We start from the raw sequence: 19,487 nt of genomic DNA on the forward strand, positions 1-19,487 counted from the left end.
GTGTTCTCACTAGATGCTATGTGCAATGCTCCAAGTATTTTTCATTATTTTATTCCTTTAATTATAAACCTTAAAATTCTGTCTTTAACAAGAAAATAAGTTGACTTTATCGGCTGCAATTCTCTTATATCCTCAACTTTTCATATATTATATGCATAAACCACTTTATCAAATAATCTCTACCATACTAGAAATAGAAAGCCCACTTTTCCAAGAAAACTATATGTTCACTGCATTCTCTTATTTCTTTAATATACCCTGCCTAGTCTTCGCTTTACCCCAGATTGATAACCACAGTCTTAGAAATTGTTATGATGTAATTTGACCTATATATGATCTAGCAGACAGGAAAAGGGTATTTATCTTAAGTCTACAGTTATCCATTTAAGTAAAGATACCTCTAATTGCAAGTGGATCCAAGTATACTTGCTAATATATTGCAAGTCTCGGAATTGCGGTGGCCAGCTTATGGTATACATGGGACCACTTTCATCTCCTGTGCCTGTAAGACTCATTGGCATTTTCTCACAGAGCCCAGTGGAGTTTGACATCTTTCTACATAGCTCTCTAAGCAGCCACCACCAGTTGATGGGAATTGGCATACGAAACTGATTTTATTTGCCATCTCTGTTTTAAAAGGCACAACTTTATAAATAGTTAAACATCCTTAGGGGCTAAAAAACTTAAACTTAGACTTCGGACATGATAAAATGAAAATTCTGTGTGATGAGCCAGCTTGCTTTTGTTGCCTATATTCTGTCTGATCTCCAAAGGAACTGAAGGGATTCCAAAAAGCCAGAGAGGGAGCGATGCTTTCTGCAAAAAGAGAATACTCGATTGGAACCCAGTACTGAAGATTTTAGCATTCTGAGTAAATTTTGCATTGGAATTCCAGCCTAGTAAAAGAATTGCAATCTTTTGCCTAAGTTGGTTGACTAAGGCTGTTTTTACAATAACAGCTGATCAAGGGCAAAGAAATTGCAGTGTTGGATAGTGTTACAGACTTGATGAAGTTAAGCGTGATTGCAGTATCACTGCCCTCACTATTGTTATCACTCCCATTTTAAAAGATTCAAAACCCCATCCACTTAATTCACAAAAATTAAGACTCTTTTGCTCTCACAGTAAAAATGGTGAGATAAGGAAGAGTTTTTGTAGCTGTCCTGAGGAAGTTTCAGTAAGGAAACAGAAAGATTTATAGGGTAACACACTTTCTGGTGAAAATGGCCGTGCATTTAAATTATAAGAAACTATGCTATGCAGATTTTAATTTTCTGATGTAACCCTGTTCTTAAAAAATTCAAACCCAACAAGATAGTAATATTGCCACTTCTGTATGGGCTGTCAATCTTGAGTCTTCACATTATAAATATTATTAGGATGGCTAATGTCAGTATGTACTGATTCAGATCCCCATCCTTTCTCAACAGATAAGAAGTAAACAAGCACAATGAGCAGTTATTGAGAACTTTTGGTCAACTAAGGGAGAATAATGTGCATTTTTTTCCATCAAAGTTTATTTTAGAGTACAGAACTTTTTTTTAATCGCATAGAGTCACAGCTTCTTTTTGAAAATTTCTATTTCCAGATGCCCTCCCTTCCTCATTTCCTCCTTTCCTTCCCTCCCCCCATGCCAACACAAAAGAATTGAGACTACTAACAGAATTCTTTTTTTCTCTCTCTCTTTTTCACACCAGATGCAACTCCAGTAGTACCTTCTCGGGCAGCAACTCCAAGATCTGTAAGAAATAAGTCGCATGAAGGAATTACAAATTCTGTAATGCCTGAATGTAAGAATCCTTTCAAGTTAATGATTGGATCATCCAATGCCATGGGAAGGCTATATGTACAAGAACTGCCTGGAAGCCAGCAACAAGAACTCCACCCCATCTACCCCCGGCAGAGACTGGGCAGCAGTGAACACGGACAGAAATCTCCATTCCGTGGCAGCCATGGAGGCCTCCCCAGCCCAGCATCGTCAGGTTCCCAGATATATGGAGATGGCTCAATCTCTCCAAGGACTGACCCACTTGGAAGCCCTGATGTTTTCCCAAGAAATAATCCTGGTTTTCATGGAGCTCCCAATTCTAGTCCTATTCATCTAAATAGGACTCCTCTTTCTCCACCTTCAGTAATGCTACACGGTTCTCCCGTACAGTCATCCTGTGCAATGGCTGGAAGGACTAATATACCTCTTTCCCCAACCTTGACTACAAAGAGTCCAGTAATGAAAAAACCAATGTGTAATTTTTCAACTAATATGGAAATACCACGAGCAATGTTCCACCACAAACCACCCCAAGGCCCACCTCCCCCTCCTCCACCTTCTTGTGCTCTTCAGAAAAAGCCATTAACATCCGAGAAAGATCCACTTGGCATTCTTGACCCTATTCCCAGTAAACCGGTGAATCAGAACCCTGTTATCATTAATCCAACTAGTTTCCATTCAAATGTCCACTCTCAGGTACCTGTGATGAATGTAAGCATGCCTCCTGCTGTTGTTCCTTTGCCAAGTAATCTCCCTTTGCCAACCGTAAAACCTGGTCATATGAATCATGGGAGTCATATACAAAGAGTTCAGCATTCAGCTTCAACCTCCCTGTCCCCTTCTCCAGTGACATCCCCAGTGCACATGATGGGGACTGGAATTGGAAGGATTGAGGCATCGCCCCAAAGATCACGCTCATCTTCCACATCATCAGATCACGGAAATTTCATGATGCCACCTCTAGGACCCCAGGCCACTTGTAGTGGTATTAAGGTTCCACCCAGGTCACCAAGGTCAACAATAGGGTCCCCAAGGCCATCAATGCCATCAAGCCCTTCTACCAAGTCCGATGGACACCATCAGTACAAGGATATCCCTAACCCATTAATTGCTGGAATGAGTAATGTACTAAATTCCCCAAGCAGTGCAGCTTTTCCGACTGCATCTGCCGGAAGTGGTTCCATAAAGAGTCAGCCTGGTTTGCTGGGAATGCCTTTAAATCAGATCTTGAACCAGCACAATGCTGCCTCCTTTCCAGCAAGTAGTTTACTCTCAGCAGCAGCCAAAGCACAGCTAGCAAATCAAAACAAACTTGCTGGTAACAACTGTAGCAGCAGTAGCAATTCTGGAGCTGTTGCTGGCAGTGGCAACACTGAAGGACCTAGCACTTTAAACACCATGTTCACTCCTACTGCCAACATGCTTCTCCCAACAGGGGAAGGGCAAAGTGGTCGAGCAGCACTAAGAGATAAGCTGATGTCTCAGCAAAAAGACTCATTGCGGAAAAGAAAACAGCCACCTACCACAGTGTTGAGTTTGCTCAGACAGTCTCAAATGGATAGTTCTGCAGTTCCTAAACCTGGACCCGACTTGCTAAGAAAGCAGGGTCAGGGTTCATTTCCCATCAGTTCAATGTCTCAGTTACTACAGTCTATGAGTTGTCAAAGCTCTCACTTGAGTAGCAATAGTACCCCGGGTTGTGGGGGCTCAAATACTGCTTTGCCTTGCTCTGCTAACCAGCTGCATTTTACAGATCCCAATATGAACTCCAGTGCTCTTCAGAATTCACTGACACAGAACATACCTTTGAGAGGGGAAGCCGTGCACTGCCACAATGCAAACACTAACTTTGTTCACAGTAACAGCCCAGTCCCAAACCACCATCTTGCAGGTTTAATAAATCAGATTCAGGCTAGCGGGAACTGTGGGATGCTCAGTCAGTCGGGCATGGCTTTAGGAAATTCATTACATCCCAATCCACCTCAGTCAAGAATTTCAACGTCCTCCACTCCAGTGATACCAAACAGCATTGTTAGCAGCTATAATCAAACAAGTTCTGAAGCAGGTATGGTTTTATTAGAAAAAAGTACCCCAAGGTACTAAACTTTTCTACGTTTTTTAAAATTTGTACCAAAATATTTATTATGATAAGAAATGATCCTTTCCCCATTGTGAAATTGTCATCATTTCTTTAGTATTTATAATTTTATTTACAGAATGCTAGGGATTTGTCTAGAAAAAATAACAACCAAGGGGATTCCATGTGTTTCCGTTACTTGTTGTCAATCTGTCATTTTGAATTTTGTTTGACTTTCGGTTGGTTGTATAACCATTGGACTCTAAACTACAAAAGAAGCCATAGAAGGCAGGGTTTCCTGGTTCACGAGACATGTACTCGGTCTATGCCAATAGAAAAGCATTTCCCCTAGCTTTTGTTTGTATTCAGGTAAATGATGCTCATCTTGGAAAACCCAAAAAGGCAAAAATAAACAGAATTTTTGTTCTTGCTGCTGACCAGAAATAGGTAAATGGATAGGAAAGGTAACTAGAAGTTGTATGAAGTAGAAAGCTGCCTTCTAATGTGTTTTCTTATCTTAGTTTGCTATCCTTTATTATTATTTGTTGAGAAAATTCAAAAATGGATATTGGCTACTCCCTTTAAAAAAAAAGATAATAATTTAAGTTTTCTAATAAAAAAGGCTTGAAAACCTGATTTCCAGAATTTTTGATCTTGAAATTATTTTACAGTTTTCTTGTAGAATTTAGCCATTATTTTTACCATTGACATTAAGGTTTTGAACCCAAATTTATTATATCTCTTCATCCACTATAATGAAGGAGACCAATTTATTTAAAAGTAGACACATTAGAAAGAACTGTGTTTTGTGCAATAGGGTCATCAGAAATTGTTATAAAAATCAGTAAAGAAGCACTAAAGAGGTAAATTCATGGAGGCATCAGAAAATTTCACCATGGAAGTATTTCAGAAAGAATACCCAAAACCCAACACTAATGGTTTGAGAGATTTGTAGGAAATGACAGGGAGGAAACAAAAGATAACTGTAGAGACAATATTATTCAGATATGAATACAACGGGCTTTGAAAACCAGATTGCTACTGGAAATGAGAAAACTGCTGAGGTTTTTAATAACAAGATATTGTTTGGATATGTATAGACTGTATTCTACCGTCATGCTGGAAGAGCATTAGAACCTACATGTCTCTGTTGCTGGTAGTAACATTGAGTGTTTTCCTTCCTGGCATCACTTCTTTACACCTGCCATCCTCCACAACTTGTGCTGTTTTATGTTTTGATGTCAGTATTTAATGAACTGTTCATTGACCTCTTGTGTTAAAAAGAATATAAGGTGGAGAAGATAATTGAAACGATTAGTGCCTTCTAGATATTCTTAGTCTAAAGAATCTCATGAAACTATTTTTTATGTGTTTAACAGGATACTTGTTCCAAAGGGGCTTCCAACTTTTCAATGACTCATATACCTTTTTAAATAATTCCACAAAAGTGAAAATTTAACCTTATGCTTTTAGCAGATGAAAGTGACATGAAATCAGTAACTATTTTAAAATATACCATATTTATTAAGCATGCCTTCAATCATTTAGATGAGACATTATTAGTCTCGTTGTATTATATATCTTTACGTTTTGATACCCCTTACCTCAACTTACTTTGTTTCAGGTCTGAGTTAATATTGCAAAGTGTATATATTTTATTAATGATGTATTTCAATTCATCCGTAATGGAAAAGACCAACATTTATTTATATTTTTGTTTCTTCTGAATGTTCAGTTTAGACTTATTTTATATAGTCTCGGACATTTATTTTCTTGTTCCATGAACCTCTGTAAAGCATCAGATCTGGATTGCCAGCGCTGGGAGTGTCAAACACAGGTTGAAAATTTATTAATCTAAGAAAAGTGTTAGCATATAAGTAGCTAAGTTGTACAAGAATAAATGTCTAGTAATGATATGGATTTGACCAATCATGTGTAAGCTAACAGAAAGCATATACTTTGATAAAAAATCTAGGTCAGTAAGAAGTTTTAAAATATTAAACCTAATAAAATTAAATACTAATTAAAGTACATAGATCTGATGTGCAGCTGGTTGTGAAAATGGGTAGATTTACTAATTACTGTAACTCTTTTGATGAGCTGAATATTGAAAACGTCTCTAATTCCATGTTTCTTTTTGATACACAGTAAACTGTGTCAACTGAATGCACTGTCGTTATAATTGCTTAGCCTAAATATTTATTTGCACTGACATTTATTCATCCATGAAATAAGTAGCAAGGCTAGGCATGCAGAGTGAGCTAGCAGGTGGCAGTCACAGCTATCCCTATAATCTCTGCTACGTAGCCCTAGCATACCAATAAGACATTGGAAGAAAAATACATTTTACTCTTAAAATGTTGCTTATAGCTATCATAGCTACCAAGTACTTATGACGTGCCAAGTGATTTACCTATGTTATTTCTAATCTGTGTAGTTCTCTAAAGTATAAGGTATTATTGCCCCCATTTTACACATGAGCAACTGAACTTCAGAGAATTTAAATAATTGACCAAACTCGTGCATAACTGAATTAAAATTTGAACTCAGGTTCATCTGATTGTAAAATCCATTTTCTTCCCAGCTGTGTAAGTTCTTCATCTAAAAACTTCAGTAGTCAAAAAAACTTTGAATGTTTCACTTTCAAAATTTTTAAAAATACCCAACAGATAATACATTAAAACACATCAGTGCATGTTACAAGCCACATTTGTAAACTTTTGATGCACTTTTAGACAAAGGTCAGTGATTTTTGCCTTCTCTCTGTACTCTGATGCTAGGATGTTGTGTCAACACAGATGAAATGTCCAAACTGTCAAGAGAAATGCCCCTCATTTGTGAGTCACATTTGTTGACCTTCATTTTAATGAATTTGTATCACCTCATTCAATCAGATAAGAATGGGTTTCCTACTGGGCGATGTGTCAGTAGACCTTTGAAGGAGGCACCTATGCAGATGCTAGTTCTGCCCTTCCGAGCATGACAACACAGTGAAGGTGAAAGAAACCCACAGGTAACATAGTGCTACTCTTCTCTCTGGTAACGGAGCCCGGACACAACTCAAGTAACCTGCTTAATCCAGTGCCTTTTCCACTCTCCTAAGCAACTCAAAAATGTTACAGTAAGACTTTAAGAGGAGAAATCACTCGCTCTGAGAACACTTAATTTGATTGGTTATTTATTGTCAGAAACTTATTTTAAAGAGAGTTTTTCTATTATAAACAACCCGGATACTGATTTTTTTAGGCCTACATGTGGATTCCATGGGAAACATTTAAAATTGTATCACATCTCAAATATGGGAATTGGAGGCTGAGATAAAAAAAAAAAAATCAGGTAAAAGATATAAAATGCTTAGAAAATATTTCTAAAATTTAAGACTATGCAAGGTTTTATTAATTCTATTTGCTGTTTTGAAATTGCCTTTCCATTAAAGCTCTCTGAACAGTTTCATCGTAAAGTTTACAGGTTTCTATTCACTTTTTGGATTTCAAATTACAAGTAAAGCTTAGTATCTCCATGTAACAGATTTAGAAAATGACCAGTAGGATCCTTGCTGACATTCCTCAAGTTGTAAAGCCAAGCCTGGCCGGGTCTGGCAAACCAAACCCCAAAGTTCTGATTCTCAGTTCAAATACTCAAACTGTTGAATGCAGGTATGTTCTGAAATCCATCAGTAGTGTCCATTTAAAGCAACTTTCCATTTATGAAGAGAGCCAACTTTCAGCATTTAAATGGTTCCAGCACATGTCCTGTGGGGTTTTTGTTCAGGGAGGAATCCCAAATCAGGTGCCCTTGACTGGCAAATGTTATCAGGCCTGCGCCTCCTCAGTTTTCTGACCGCTGCTCACCTGCTGACCATAGAACAAGATCACACACGCCAGTAACCCTGGCCTCTGCAGAGGACCAAGTCCTGTCAGTGTCCCTGGGACAACTTATCCCTTCCGTAGCCCTGTGGTTTTTCACAATTTCAAAGAAGCAAAAAGATTGAGACTACTCTGCTAACCAACTTAATAACAACCTGACCTTCTCCAATGTGATAGTCATTAAATACAACTTTTTCACTTCAAAACCCCTTTTATATTCTTTTTTTTTTTTCTAGTAAAAAACATTTAATCAACTCTTCTAAACACAGGAAAATAGAATCCTCTGAAGAGGAAGAGTATGAGTTTGTACCAGAAGAGAAAATAATTCATTTATTTGCCTTAAGTCTTAAAGAGATACACTGACTAACAAGAATATAAATAAACCTATGAATAAATATATGTTCACGGATATTTATATATATTTTTTAAAAACTCTGGAAAAGAAAGTGTTTTTTCTTTCAGCACAAAAAGCATGTGATTGAAACTCAGTACAGCCATTGATATGGTAGGTATAAGAAAATGAAATAGAGACCACAAAAGAACACTTTAGGTAACAGACTGCAAAGCAATGAGCTTGGTGTTATGTTCTATGTATTTATTTATTCTCAGAACATGCCAGTAAAGAAAATAAAGGGAAACTGTCATTCCCTACATTTGAAGTTACAGGTGCAAAGAGAATATGGGATAAAAATGTTCACGGATGGATTGTACTATGTAAGTTATTAGCCCTCTCAGGATATGTGACGTTTGTGTGGAAATAATCTTCTAGTCTTACAGAGACTAATGTAGAGTGAAGAAGGGCAAAGGCTCCTTTAAGGTTGTGAATGAATTACTAATAGTTGCTATTGACAGTATTTGCAACCAAACATTAAATGCCTAGAATTTATCCCTCTGATGCACAAGGCTTCTAGGTTAAAAGTTGCCTTCTGCTTTGTTTTTTAGCCAATACCAAAACTCTATTAAATTCTTGATTGTGTGATAAAAATCTATGTCTGTTCTTTCAGTTAAGTTTTTGCAAAATGAGCCATTTCTTCTTTGCTGTAAGATATTTTTACAACAATGTCTTGCTGTTTAAGAAGGTTTCCTATTATCAGGGTTACACCACTTGTTTGTTTACATATTCCAGGCTTAATGTTTCCTTGTGTACAAAAGAAGGACTTAAAATATGTTTGACTTTAGACATTGAGTCTGTATAATCAAAGGTGAAGACAGAACTCAGAGTGGTGTGATATGTTTGCTGATTCAATGATCTATTTTGTACCTTTCAAGAAATAAATTGTCCCAGTGTGCAAATTGGGAGAATTTTATTCCATTGCAATACACTAAACTCACTTATGAAGTCACTAGAAATCCTTCAGTTCTCTAGGACATGCCTAAGCTATTACTTACTAAAATCAAGTGGTCTGAAAACACTGATGCAGCTTCTAAAAGTACCCAATTCTAGGCAGTGATGTTCACTCTACACAAATTTGACTCATTAAAAAATAATGCTTAAAAATATTCCTGTGGTATCATCAAAATAGATTTCTTTTCCACATGCATGTAGTAGTAGATAAATCTTAGTGTTCTTCCTTTATAGGGACTTACATCAAACAGCATTAATGCCAGTCAAGCAAAGAGTAGACTAAAAGTTATTTTGTAAGAATTATACTTGCAAATTCAAAGTAACAGCCCACCTTTCTACAGATTAAAAATGGAACAACAGAAGTGTGAAGGAGTTGCTGAGCTACTCCTCAGTGAGAGCTAGTCCAGGAAATTTCAAAATATCTGTCCAAGACCCATGGGTACAGGTACAAGGGAGAATATTTATCATAGATAACCTAGGGCAGAGCTCCTGTGCTCTACAACTCCGCAGGGACACCTCTTCTGACAAACATGCTTCCTGGAGCACAGCTCCATAAACCACTCCCCACAAAGTTGAGCAACTCAGAGGCCTGACTCTAAAGCAATGTTTTCAGCCTTTTGGTACTTCTTCCTTCCTACAGTAAGAAATTAACTTGCATTATAATCCACTAGATATATGTTTTTAATTTATAACAAAAGTTTCCAAAAATAAAACAATTATATGTGATGCACTCTGATCTTTTTGATCCCATGCTATCTTATCCTGTCGTATTCTATTTCTTTCTTTTTTTTTCTCTAAGACAGTCATGGCCCACTGAAATGATTTTATCACCTACTAAACTAACATGACCTAGCACTCATATATATAAATTAGCAGAAACAGTTTGCACAAAATAGTGCCCTAGATATACAATGTATTCTTTTGTTTTTCTATTTCATTTATCAAAATATACTGGTTGGGGCACACTAAGTTGGTTTTGCAGCCCCAAATAGGTCTAAACTGTCTTAGAATATTCATGAGGTAATTAACTCAACAAATATTTATTGAGCACCTAGTATGTGCTAAGCACTGTTTTAGCACTGCAGATAAAGTAGTATACAATGGAAGGACACAAAGTTAACTGTATTTATAACTTAGAAACTCAGTTTACTCTGCTCATTAAACAAAATAAGGAGATAAAACTTCTGAATGGAATATTGAAACATTTTAAGTGTTACTCTACGCTCATATTCAGAGAGCAGAAATCCCACCAAGCAAGGGATTTAACCTCTTTTCTCAAAATTGGTTTCCTTACAATAAAAATTTTTATCATGTGATAAAAAGCATTTCTAAAAATAAACCAAAACTTTGTTACTTGAAACATCTCAAGCATTTTTGCATTTACTCCAACAGTTTAAGAGTAATTCTGTGTTAAGGAAATAAATGATCAGTAACACACACACACACACACACAAATTCACTTTTTTTTTTTTTTTGCCTGACACCATTACCACCACAAGACTGATCTTGATACAGTCATGACTCAAACTTCATATTCCAGTATTCAAGCATCCCTTCCACTTGTTTTCTTCCTCCCCAGCAGGTTGGCCCTGTTAAGGGCGGAAAGCATTTCATTAGATACTGCCATTGATCCCTTACCCCCAATTCTTCTCTAAATGCTTTGGTTTGGGGTCCCCCTCCCTCCCTTCCTTTTACAGAGCAAATAACCACCAGTCCCTAGGTCTTCCTGCCTACTGCTGCTAAAAGAATGCTAGGAATTTACATCAGGATCCAAAGCACAAAGATAGAAATTGATATATTTTTATAAATACATATACAATGCCATTACTAAGGCTTGGGAAAATAATGTCTTGTTGGAAGATCTAGACTGTTCACACAAGTTATCTTTCTATTTATTTTTTAAATTAATCCTTTAAATATAGAGGAGAAAATTTTACTATTTCCATAGGATTGAAAAGTGAATTATATTTTATTAGACTCACTAGGGCATGATGTTTCCTCTTGTTTCTACAAGCATTCATTTTTATTAAGGATTACCATTGACCTTGTTTGCATTTAAAGTACACTTGCCAAAGCAAATTATAAAGGTCAAATGGTGAAGGCATATCTTTTATATGAATCATCTCTTAGGCTCTTAAATTTTTATAGACAAAAATCAGTATTTGGGCATATTAACTTTGAAAAAATTTTCTAGCATAAAATAGTGTTTATTCAAAATTGGGGATATAGATCAAATGGGTATAATGACATTTTAAAAGCACTTTATTGATCCATTTGGTATAAGTTTTATGCCATCTCTTGTGTGCATACAAAGACATGTACAATAATATTAATACTTAAGAGCCGACCATAGAAGAGTTTAGCATAATGTAAACAACGACTTTCCTTAAAGAATATTGGTGACAAGAGAAATAAATCTAAAGCAGTAGATATTACCTTTGTTCTAAAAAGCAAAAAAAAATTTTAAATGAAGCAGAAAAAACATCTCAAGAATGAAACTAGTAATAATAGGAAAGTATCCTTTAAAAACCTTTAAAAATTTTACTGGTGCTACTTCTGTGTGTACACACACATATACACACACACATCATAAATTATATGTGTATGCAAAGAGTACTGTTTACATCTGGAAATCTACCCCACTGGGAAGGTTAACTGTCAATTCCTGATTGTCCCAGTTTATCTCAACCTCTGATTGGGTGTCTAGGCACGTGACCTCACCCCAGGAAAGTTTATTTGGGTGACTTTTCAGTCTCATCTCCTACCTCATTAAAAGCAACAGAGACAATGAGAAAAAGAATTTGTGCCAGTTCATGGTGCTGCTGGCTGGTGTGAAATAATCATTTTTTTTCAGTTAAAGGACTTCTCCAACTTACTAACTTGTTCCAGGCTCCAGATGCCATTTGGCTATTTAACTGCTTATTGTTTAGTGAATAGTTTGCTTTTTAAAAGAACTTAGTAACTGTCCCTTTCATTAGTTTAAGCACAAAACATCTTGGCTGGAAAAAAAAATTCATCTTTAAGAAAACATTTTTTTTCCATGTGCTTCAAGAGACCATATGGTTTTTATGCAGAACTGTGAAGTAGGTTTGCCAGAGAGTGCCTATTAAGCAGATTAAGCAGCTCAGAAATAAGCAATCTCCAATTTCACTCCAGATATAAAAATTCAGGGTCTTCTTTGGATGACCCCAAGCATTTTTGAGCGACTTTAAGAACTAACTCAGAATACTTTGGAATGTGCCTCTTCCTCTGTAAGGTGATTTTAACTCCCTGGACCACGTGAGAGTCTAAAGTAACTTGTCACCTTCCAACCATCTCCTTTCCTGTCCCTGACCTCCTGGCTTTGGACCAATACTGAAATCAGTTTTTACTTTATCCACAAATGGATGGTATCCTCTCCCTTACTTCCCATACACACATGCCACACACACAGCATTAAAAGCTCTGATTTCTAGACGTTGAATGCCGGTTTTATGTTCTTAATAGATTCACTGAACCAACATTTTTGGAATGTCAACTGTGTGTTAGAGACCATGTTAGGTCTCAGAAATAAGAAGTGATCCTTGCCTTTAATGGTTTAGAAAGATAATTTCAAATTTCTGTGCTGCTTGTCTAAGGCAATAGGTTTAACCATGGTGGGAGGGGAGGTGTGTGTGGAAAAGCAGCATACAATATTTTTGGTCAGTTTCTTTGTTTTCAGGATATGTACCTCCATGTACTTCATTATCTCCTTCTCTTTTTTTCTAATGACCTTGTTTCTATCTCCTTTTCCAGTTTCAAATCCCAGATCAAATGTTACCATTGCTTAGTTTACCCTCACACCTTCAGTTTTCTAATTGTCCCTTTGTTGTATATCCGTCAAATCTCTTAGCATATTGCATTATAGTTACACTAGCTCTGTGAACAGAGCTTTAACATTTCTGATTCATATAAGCTCCCAATAAATGTGTATCAAAAGAGGAAAAAGAAAGACAGGGAGATTTGTGTGTTTATCACTTTTCCTATACAATGAGTTCCTGCAGGAAAGGGCAGGGGGCTGTTTTTGTGGTTGTTTTATATCACCATTTCTAACCTTTTATTTAACAGAGCCTGCCTGCTCATTGTTGAAAGTTAGAGAAAATAAAAAATAGGCCTTGATCCACATATTACCCTTAAGAAGCTTGGGATGTCCACAACCTTCTTGTTTGTAATATTTTCTTTATTGTCATTCCTCAAGAGCAACCATAGTTTCTTTATTGTCATTCCTCAAGAATATTTATATGAAGAACTTTTAGAATAATGTCCCCAAATGGCTCCTAAATGTAGATGTTTCTCTCTTAAAAAACAAGACAAAAATATTAATAATAGTAAACTCTAAGGAAACCCTACATCTATAATGTCTTGCTAGAGTATTTTGAAAATGTGCTCTGGTTGTGGTTAAAAGGACAGTGATCTGTACATTTAAATATGTCATTATTGGTTAGCAGATGGGAAAAAAATGGCCACAGATAGCGATTACCAGTAAATAAGAGTTGTTATTGGCTTGCTTAAAAAGATGGTTTCAAAATGCAAATAAAGCACATTTTTTGCCACTTACAGAAATAGGAAGCTTTACGAAGCAATGACATGCTTAAGGTGTTGACTGTTTTATCACAAAGCTGAATTAACATTTAAAGAATTGTATACCATATGCTTCCTTCAGTATTTGATATGTTCTTACCCTACTCATTGTGCACATAGTCATTGTCTTGTGATAAAGGTTTATAAATATTTATATATTTTTAAACAGATTTTTTATAAATCTCATTCTTTAAATGAAACACTGAAAACTTAAAAAAAAACAGACATGATAGCTGGGAAAAATTGCAAAGTCATGCAATATAGAGATATTCTATAAGGTGTGTTGGATATACTGATTTATACTTACTACTATTACTACATCACCACTACTAACCGCAGCTACTAATGTAAATAATAATGCTGACAATGATAACTCCATTTATTTGTGTAGACTTTTAGACATTACAAGCCTGTCACTGACCTGTTTTTGATTCTCACAACAATCATGCCAGTTTTTCCTAAAGAAAACTCAAAGGTAGCAAAGTATCATATGCAGGAAGATGTTCATCCCTGTGTTATATACGATGATGAAAATATAAATACCAAACTTTATCAGAATAGGTCAACAAATATGATCGATCCATAGACTACAAGGTTAAAAATATTCATGCAAACTTCCATATACCAAAAAGGAAAGATTCTTGTGTTATTCCATTAGAAGAAAACAAGAAGCATATAAAATTTGTAGTACTATTACAACTATGGAAACATTTCTGCATATATGTATTTAGACAAGGTCTCAATGGTAACATGGTCAGATATAAAGTTTTTGATGGCATAGCACAGCAGCAAAGTGTTTGGATTATTTTAGATTTTCAGTAACACTAGTGTTGTTCATTATATCATATACATGTTACATAAGCCTGTAACAATATTTGATGAATGCGTATATTACATAATGCTTCTCTTTAGGGAAAGACCTTTTATGAAAACAATGATTGTAGGTTCCTTTTCAACAGAATGTGATTCTCACCCCATCCCTTGTGCATCTGGATCACCAGGGGTGATTTCAAAGGATACTACTGCTCAAGCTGTACCCTAAGAGACAAGCTTTCAACTAGCCTGGGATAAGGCCCAGGCATTATTTTTGTTTATTTGTTTGTTTGAGGTTCTCCAGGTAATTCTGTTGTGCAGCTTGGATTGAGAACAACTAAAACGATTATAATAAGCAACTGAAATTTTATATTTTTAAATATTAAGTTCCTTGAATTTTCGTCTGAAGCGTAAGACTTTCAAGATTAAGAATACTATTTGGGTGATGGCATTTGGTCTGATTTAAGGAATCCTAAGTACAGAGTATCTTTATGCTATCAGTGACAAAAAATTTTTAAATGATAAAACATAGTGTTGGTGAGAAATGAACACTGCCATACCCTGTTTATGAAAATGTAAGTTGAATGTGCATTGATCAACTTCACTGTAGGGCAGTGTGACAATATGTACTCATATTAAAAAATATGTAAACCCTTTTGTCCCTGGAATTCCACTTTTAAGAATTTATCCTTAGAAAATAACTGAGCATATTGGCAAAGATGAGTTAATAAGAATGTTTACCATAGTGTTGCTTACAACAGTAAAAGATTGTAAACAATCAGATATCCATGACGGTAGATTGATTAAATTTTGGTATATTCATACATGATAGTAGTAAAATGGCTCTAAAGTTAACACGACTTAACATGGAAAGATAGTCAAAACCTATCAATAAAAGAAAAAGGTTACAAAACAGCATGATTCCATTTTTGTTAAAATATGTAATATGTGTGTATATGTCTGCATATGTATATACATATACAGGTGGGAAAAGCCTGCAGAACTACACATTAAAATATTAATAGTTATCTCCATAGGTATTTTTTATTTTGTTTTATACTCTCATGTATATTCTAGGGTTTTTTTTTTTCACTAAAAGGAAGGTAGTGTTATAAATAAAGACCAAAAACATTTTCTTAAATGAAAATATATTTTGAAAAATAAAGCCTTGTTACCTTTGTCTACCAGCTACAGCACAGATTGCCCTATCTTCATCACCTTGTCCACTTTGTGAAAAACAAGCTATTTGACAGAATAGTTAGCTATTTCTTAATATTTTTTAATATTTCTAAACTTCTTCAATGTACTTATTTTCAAAGTAGATGAGGAAGTATAGAGTTAAATTTAAGTGTTATTAAACAGTGCCAAATCATCTCTGATTACAATTAATCTGATTTAAATTCCCAAAGGTGGTGTGTAACAAATTAATTGAAATATACCTTAATGTATTTTTATGGGGTTGTCTTCTTTAACGTCCATAATTAATAAGTGTTTTTTCTTCTTCTTCTTCTTCATTTTAGGCGGTTCAGGACCATCATCCTCCATAGCCATAGCTGGCACCAGCCACCCTGCCATCACAAAGACAACATCTGTTCTTCAAGATGGCGTCATAGTTACCACCGCAGCTGGAAACCCACTGCAGAGTCAGCTGCCTATTGGGAGTGATTTTCCTTATGTTGGCCAAGAGCACGCACTTCATTTTCCATCCAACAGCACTTCAAACAACCATCTTCCACACCCCTTGAACCCCAGCCTCCTCAGTTCTCTACCTATCTCTTTGCCAGTGAATCAACAGCATCTCCTAAACCAGAATCTATTAAATATCCTCCAGCCTTCAGCAGGAGAAGGCAAGTCTGAGATCAACCTCCACCCTTTAGGTTTTCTCAACCCGAATGTAAACGCTGCTTTAGCTTTTCTCTCCGGTGACATGGATGGGCAGGTATTGCAGCCTGTTCACTTTCAGCTCTTAGCAGCCCTGCTTCAGAACCAAGCCCAAGCAGCTGCCATGCTTCCCCTGCCATCTTTCAATCTGACCATCTCAGATCTTTTGCAACAGCAAAATACCCCTTTACCCTCATTAACACAGATGACAGCCCCACCAGACCATTTGCCAAGCAATCAGTCAGAGAACAGCCGAGCTGAGACCCTTTTAACCAGCCCCCTGGGGAACCCTTTACCGAGCTTTGCAGGCAGTGACACTACTTTTAACCCCCTCTTCCTCCCAGCTGTCACTGGGGCCTCAGGATTAATGGCCTTGAATCCCCAGCTGTTGGGAGGTGTCCTGAACTCAGCATCGGCCAACACCGCTAATCATCCAGAGGTTTCCATAGCAACTTCCTCCCAGGCAACCACTACCACAACCACTACATCATCAGCAGTGGCAGCACTGACTGTCTCAACACTTGGTGGGACAGCAGTGGTGTCAATGGCAGAAACATTGCTGAATATATCTAATAATGCTGGGAATACACCTGGTCCAGCTAAACTCAACAGTAACTCTGTGGTGCCACAGCTACTTAACCCTCTACTGGGGACAGGTCTGCTTGGTAAGTTAAATTTTTTCACAAATTTTTACAAAAGAAACGTTTTTCTAATTCTATTTTCTCCTTTTTAAAAACTCCATTTTGTCACACTATTTTTAAAAATGTTTTTGTTATGTCACAGCTTGCTTAAGGAACTAAATATAATAACACCCACACACACCCATAGTTATACAAACATGAAAATGACTTTTTCCTCTTCCCCTATTCTAGCAGTACTGAATAACATTTTAATCTGCTTTCTCTGATCTTCTAATTCTGATGCCACTTAAACTTAACCTACCTATCATTCTCTTAAGCCAAGTAGAGTCTTATTTTCCAAACAATAAAGCACAGGCCCATCATAAAAATAACTCTTATTTGAATTTTAGTTGGTGTGGCATCACAGGGTTAGTATGAGCGGCTGCACTGTGGATGGAAACTGTTTGAGGAAGTGTTTCTTCCAGGTGACCCCTACATAAACAAAAGTAAATGCTTATCCAGCAAAATAAGAAACAAGGCATAAAAACATCCAAAGATAAATTTTGCTCCAGTTCAAGGAAACAGACAGTCTCAATAGCTGCTGTTAGATTGCCTCAGCCAGTATAATTCCTTAGAACTTTGTGGCTTAAAAACAAAATCCTTCACGTATATTATTCTATCGCAAAAAAGTTAGAAAATAATGCAAGTATATCCAACTGACTGATGCAGATAGCTGTAATATTAAGTGCAGAGATCTATCCAGAAAGTCTCGAAAGAGGCACATACACATAACACTGTCAAAAGGGCATCTGCAGTACCTAAAAATTAATAATAATGTTTCCAGATTTCATGGACACCTTTAGAATATAGTTTACTAATTTTATAGCTTACTAGTTGCTATAGTTTATTAGTTCTATTTGATGTCAAAATCAATAGTTAAATAACCTAAAATACATCACAGGTTTACATATTTCAAGTTACAAGACCATTTCAATGGCATTGTCTTCAAGATAATTTCAATGTAATTTTAAAACAAGTTAATTTTGAATTATGAATATGAACTTAGTTGTTGACTAATCCCATCTGATTTAATAATATTCATTTTTAATGATTATGGCAATGAATTCTTTTGTATTATTAGCTTTCTTTACAGTTTTAATTTTAGGTGACCAACCTTTTACTTAAAAAAACAATATACATATTCCTTGGCCAAATCTGATTTTATTTGGTGGTATTTATTGACGACTGTGGCATGAGAACTAAATTTTGTTAACAAGGCCTGATCAGATCCACTCATTTTAATAATTCGCTTAGATACTTATGATTACTAAAACATTTTACGATTAATTTCCACCTTTAGTTTTAGGTGCTGTAACAAAAATAATATCAAGGAGTTTATAACACTGAAGCTCAATCTATAATGATTGGCTAATGGATAGAGCAAAAACTAAGTAGTGTCTCCAGGACATAAAGTCAAAAAACTAATTACGAAAGATAAAATTAATTAATAATAATACTCTCTGTTTGCCACTTAGTAAGACATTGATGAGAAAAAGAGAAAAGAATGACCATGCCAAGTGCAGTTTTCAGTTTTTGTTTCAGGAATCCTCAGGTGCATAGATAGGCATAGGATCTCTGAAGAGTCACACTGACTTACATTTTATGTTTTTCAAACTATAGGTGACATGTCCTCAATAAACAATACATTGAATAACCACCAACTGACTCATCTGCAGTCGCTGTTAAACAACAATCAGATGTTTCCTCCAAATCAGCAGCCGCAGCAGCAACTTCTCCAGGGGTACCAGAACCTGCAAGCATTTCAAGGACAGCCCACAATTCCTTGCCCGGCTAACAGTAACCCTATGGCTTGTCTGTTTCAGAACTTTCAGGTACTCTCCTTCCCTGGGTCATTCAAATAGTAAACAATGTCTAGGTCTGTTAAAATACTTAACTGGAGGGAAGAGACAGAAAAAGGAGGTCATGTGCCCTCTCACGTCCACTTACTATTATTTCCCAAGAATGACTACTGTTAAACATTCCAGTCTTTTGTGTGAAGGTTATTTTATTTTGACTGAGGCCTCTCAGTGGTCCTTTTGGAGTGGACAGTAAAAACTGATCATATGATCCTCTTAAACCCTTTGGTGGTTTCCACTGCTCTCCTGACTGAAATCTACATCTTTAACATGCCAGCTTGGCCTGACTCTCCAGTCCTGCCCTCACCACTCTCCCTGGCTTCAGCCACATCGCCTTCCTTTACCTTTACAAGCTGAATACATTTCTGATAGATTAAGGATCTAGATGGAAAGAATGACACTTAATAAATATAAAAAGAAAATACAGATTTTTTTTAATAATCTTGAGGCAGAGAAGGTTCTTTCAGTAAGATACAAAATCAGGAGGTCAAAAAGAAAAGAAGTAATAAGGTTGAATACATAAAACTTTAAAATCTCCATATGATCAAGGGCATTTTAAACAAAGTTAAAGACAAGTGGCACCTGGCAGAAAATACTTGCAT

The 19,487-nt window shown here is 36.2% G+C and overlaps 1 protein-coding gene across 3 annotated transcripts in view; it reads left to right on the forward strand.

Moving 5' to 3' along the window:
* The window catches only part of MBD5 (methyl-CpG binding domain protein 5), a 145,337-nt gene that overhangs the window by 94,688 nt on the left and 31,162 nt on the right, over nucleotides 1-19,487 (forward strand). For 2 of the 3 annotated variants that reach the window (XM_040474994.1, XM_040474995.1), the window contains 3 exons: nucleotides 1,698-3,833; nucleotides 15,989-17,014; nucleotides 18,650-18,861. In XM_040474994.1, the coding sequence (XP_040330928.1) occupies nucleotides 1,698-3,833; nucleotides 15,989-17,014; nucleotides 18,650-18,861 (3,374 nt within the window). The remainder of the gene's footprint in view (nucleotides 1-1,697; nucleotides 3,834-15,988; nucleotides 17,015-18,649; nucleotides 18,862-19,487) is intronic. The other variant, XM_040474996.1, reaches the window with a different exon arrangement.

Source organism: Herpailurus yagouaroundi, unplaced genomic scaffold (assembly GCF_014898765.1).
Source record: "Herpailurus yagouaroundi ecotype Mexico unplaced genomic scaffold, PumYag 140, whole genome shotgun sequence".
In the NCBI taxonomy this organism is placed as follows: domain Eukaryota; kingdom Metazoa; phylum Chordata; class Mammalia; order Carnivora; family Felidae; genus Herpailurus; species Herpailurus yagouaroundi.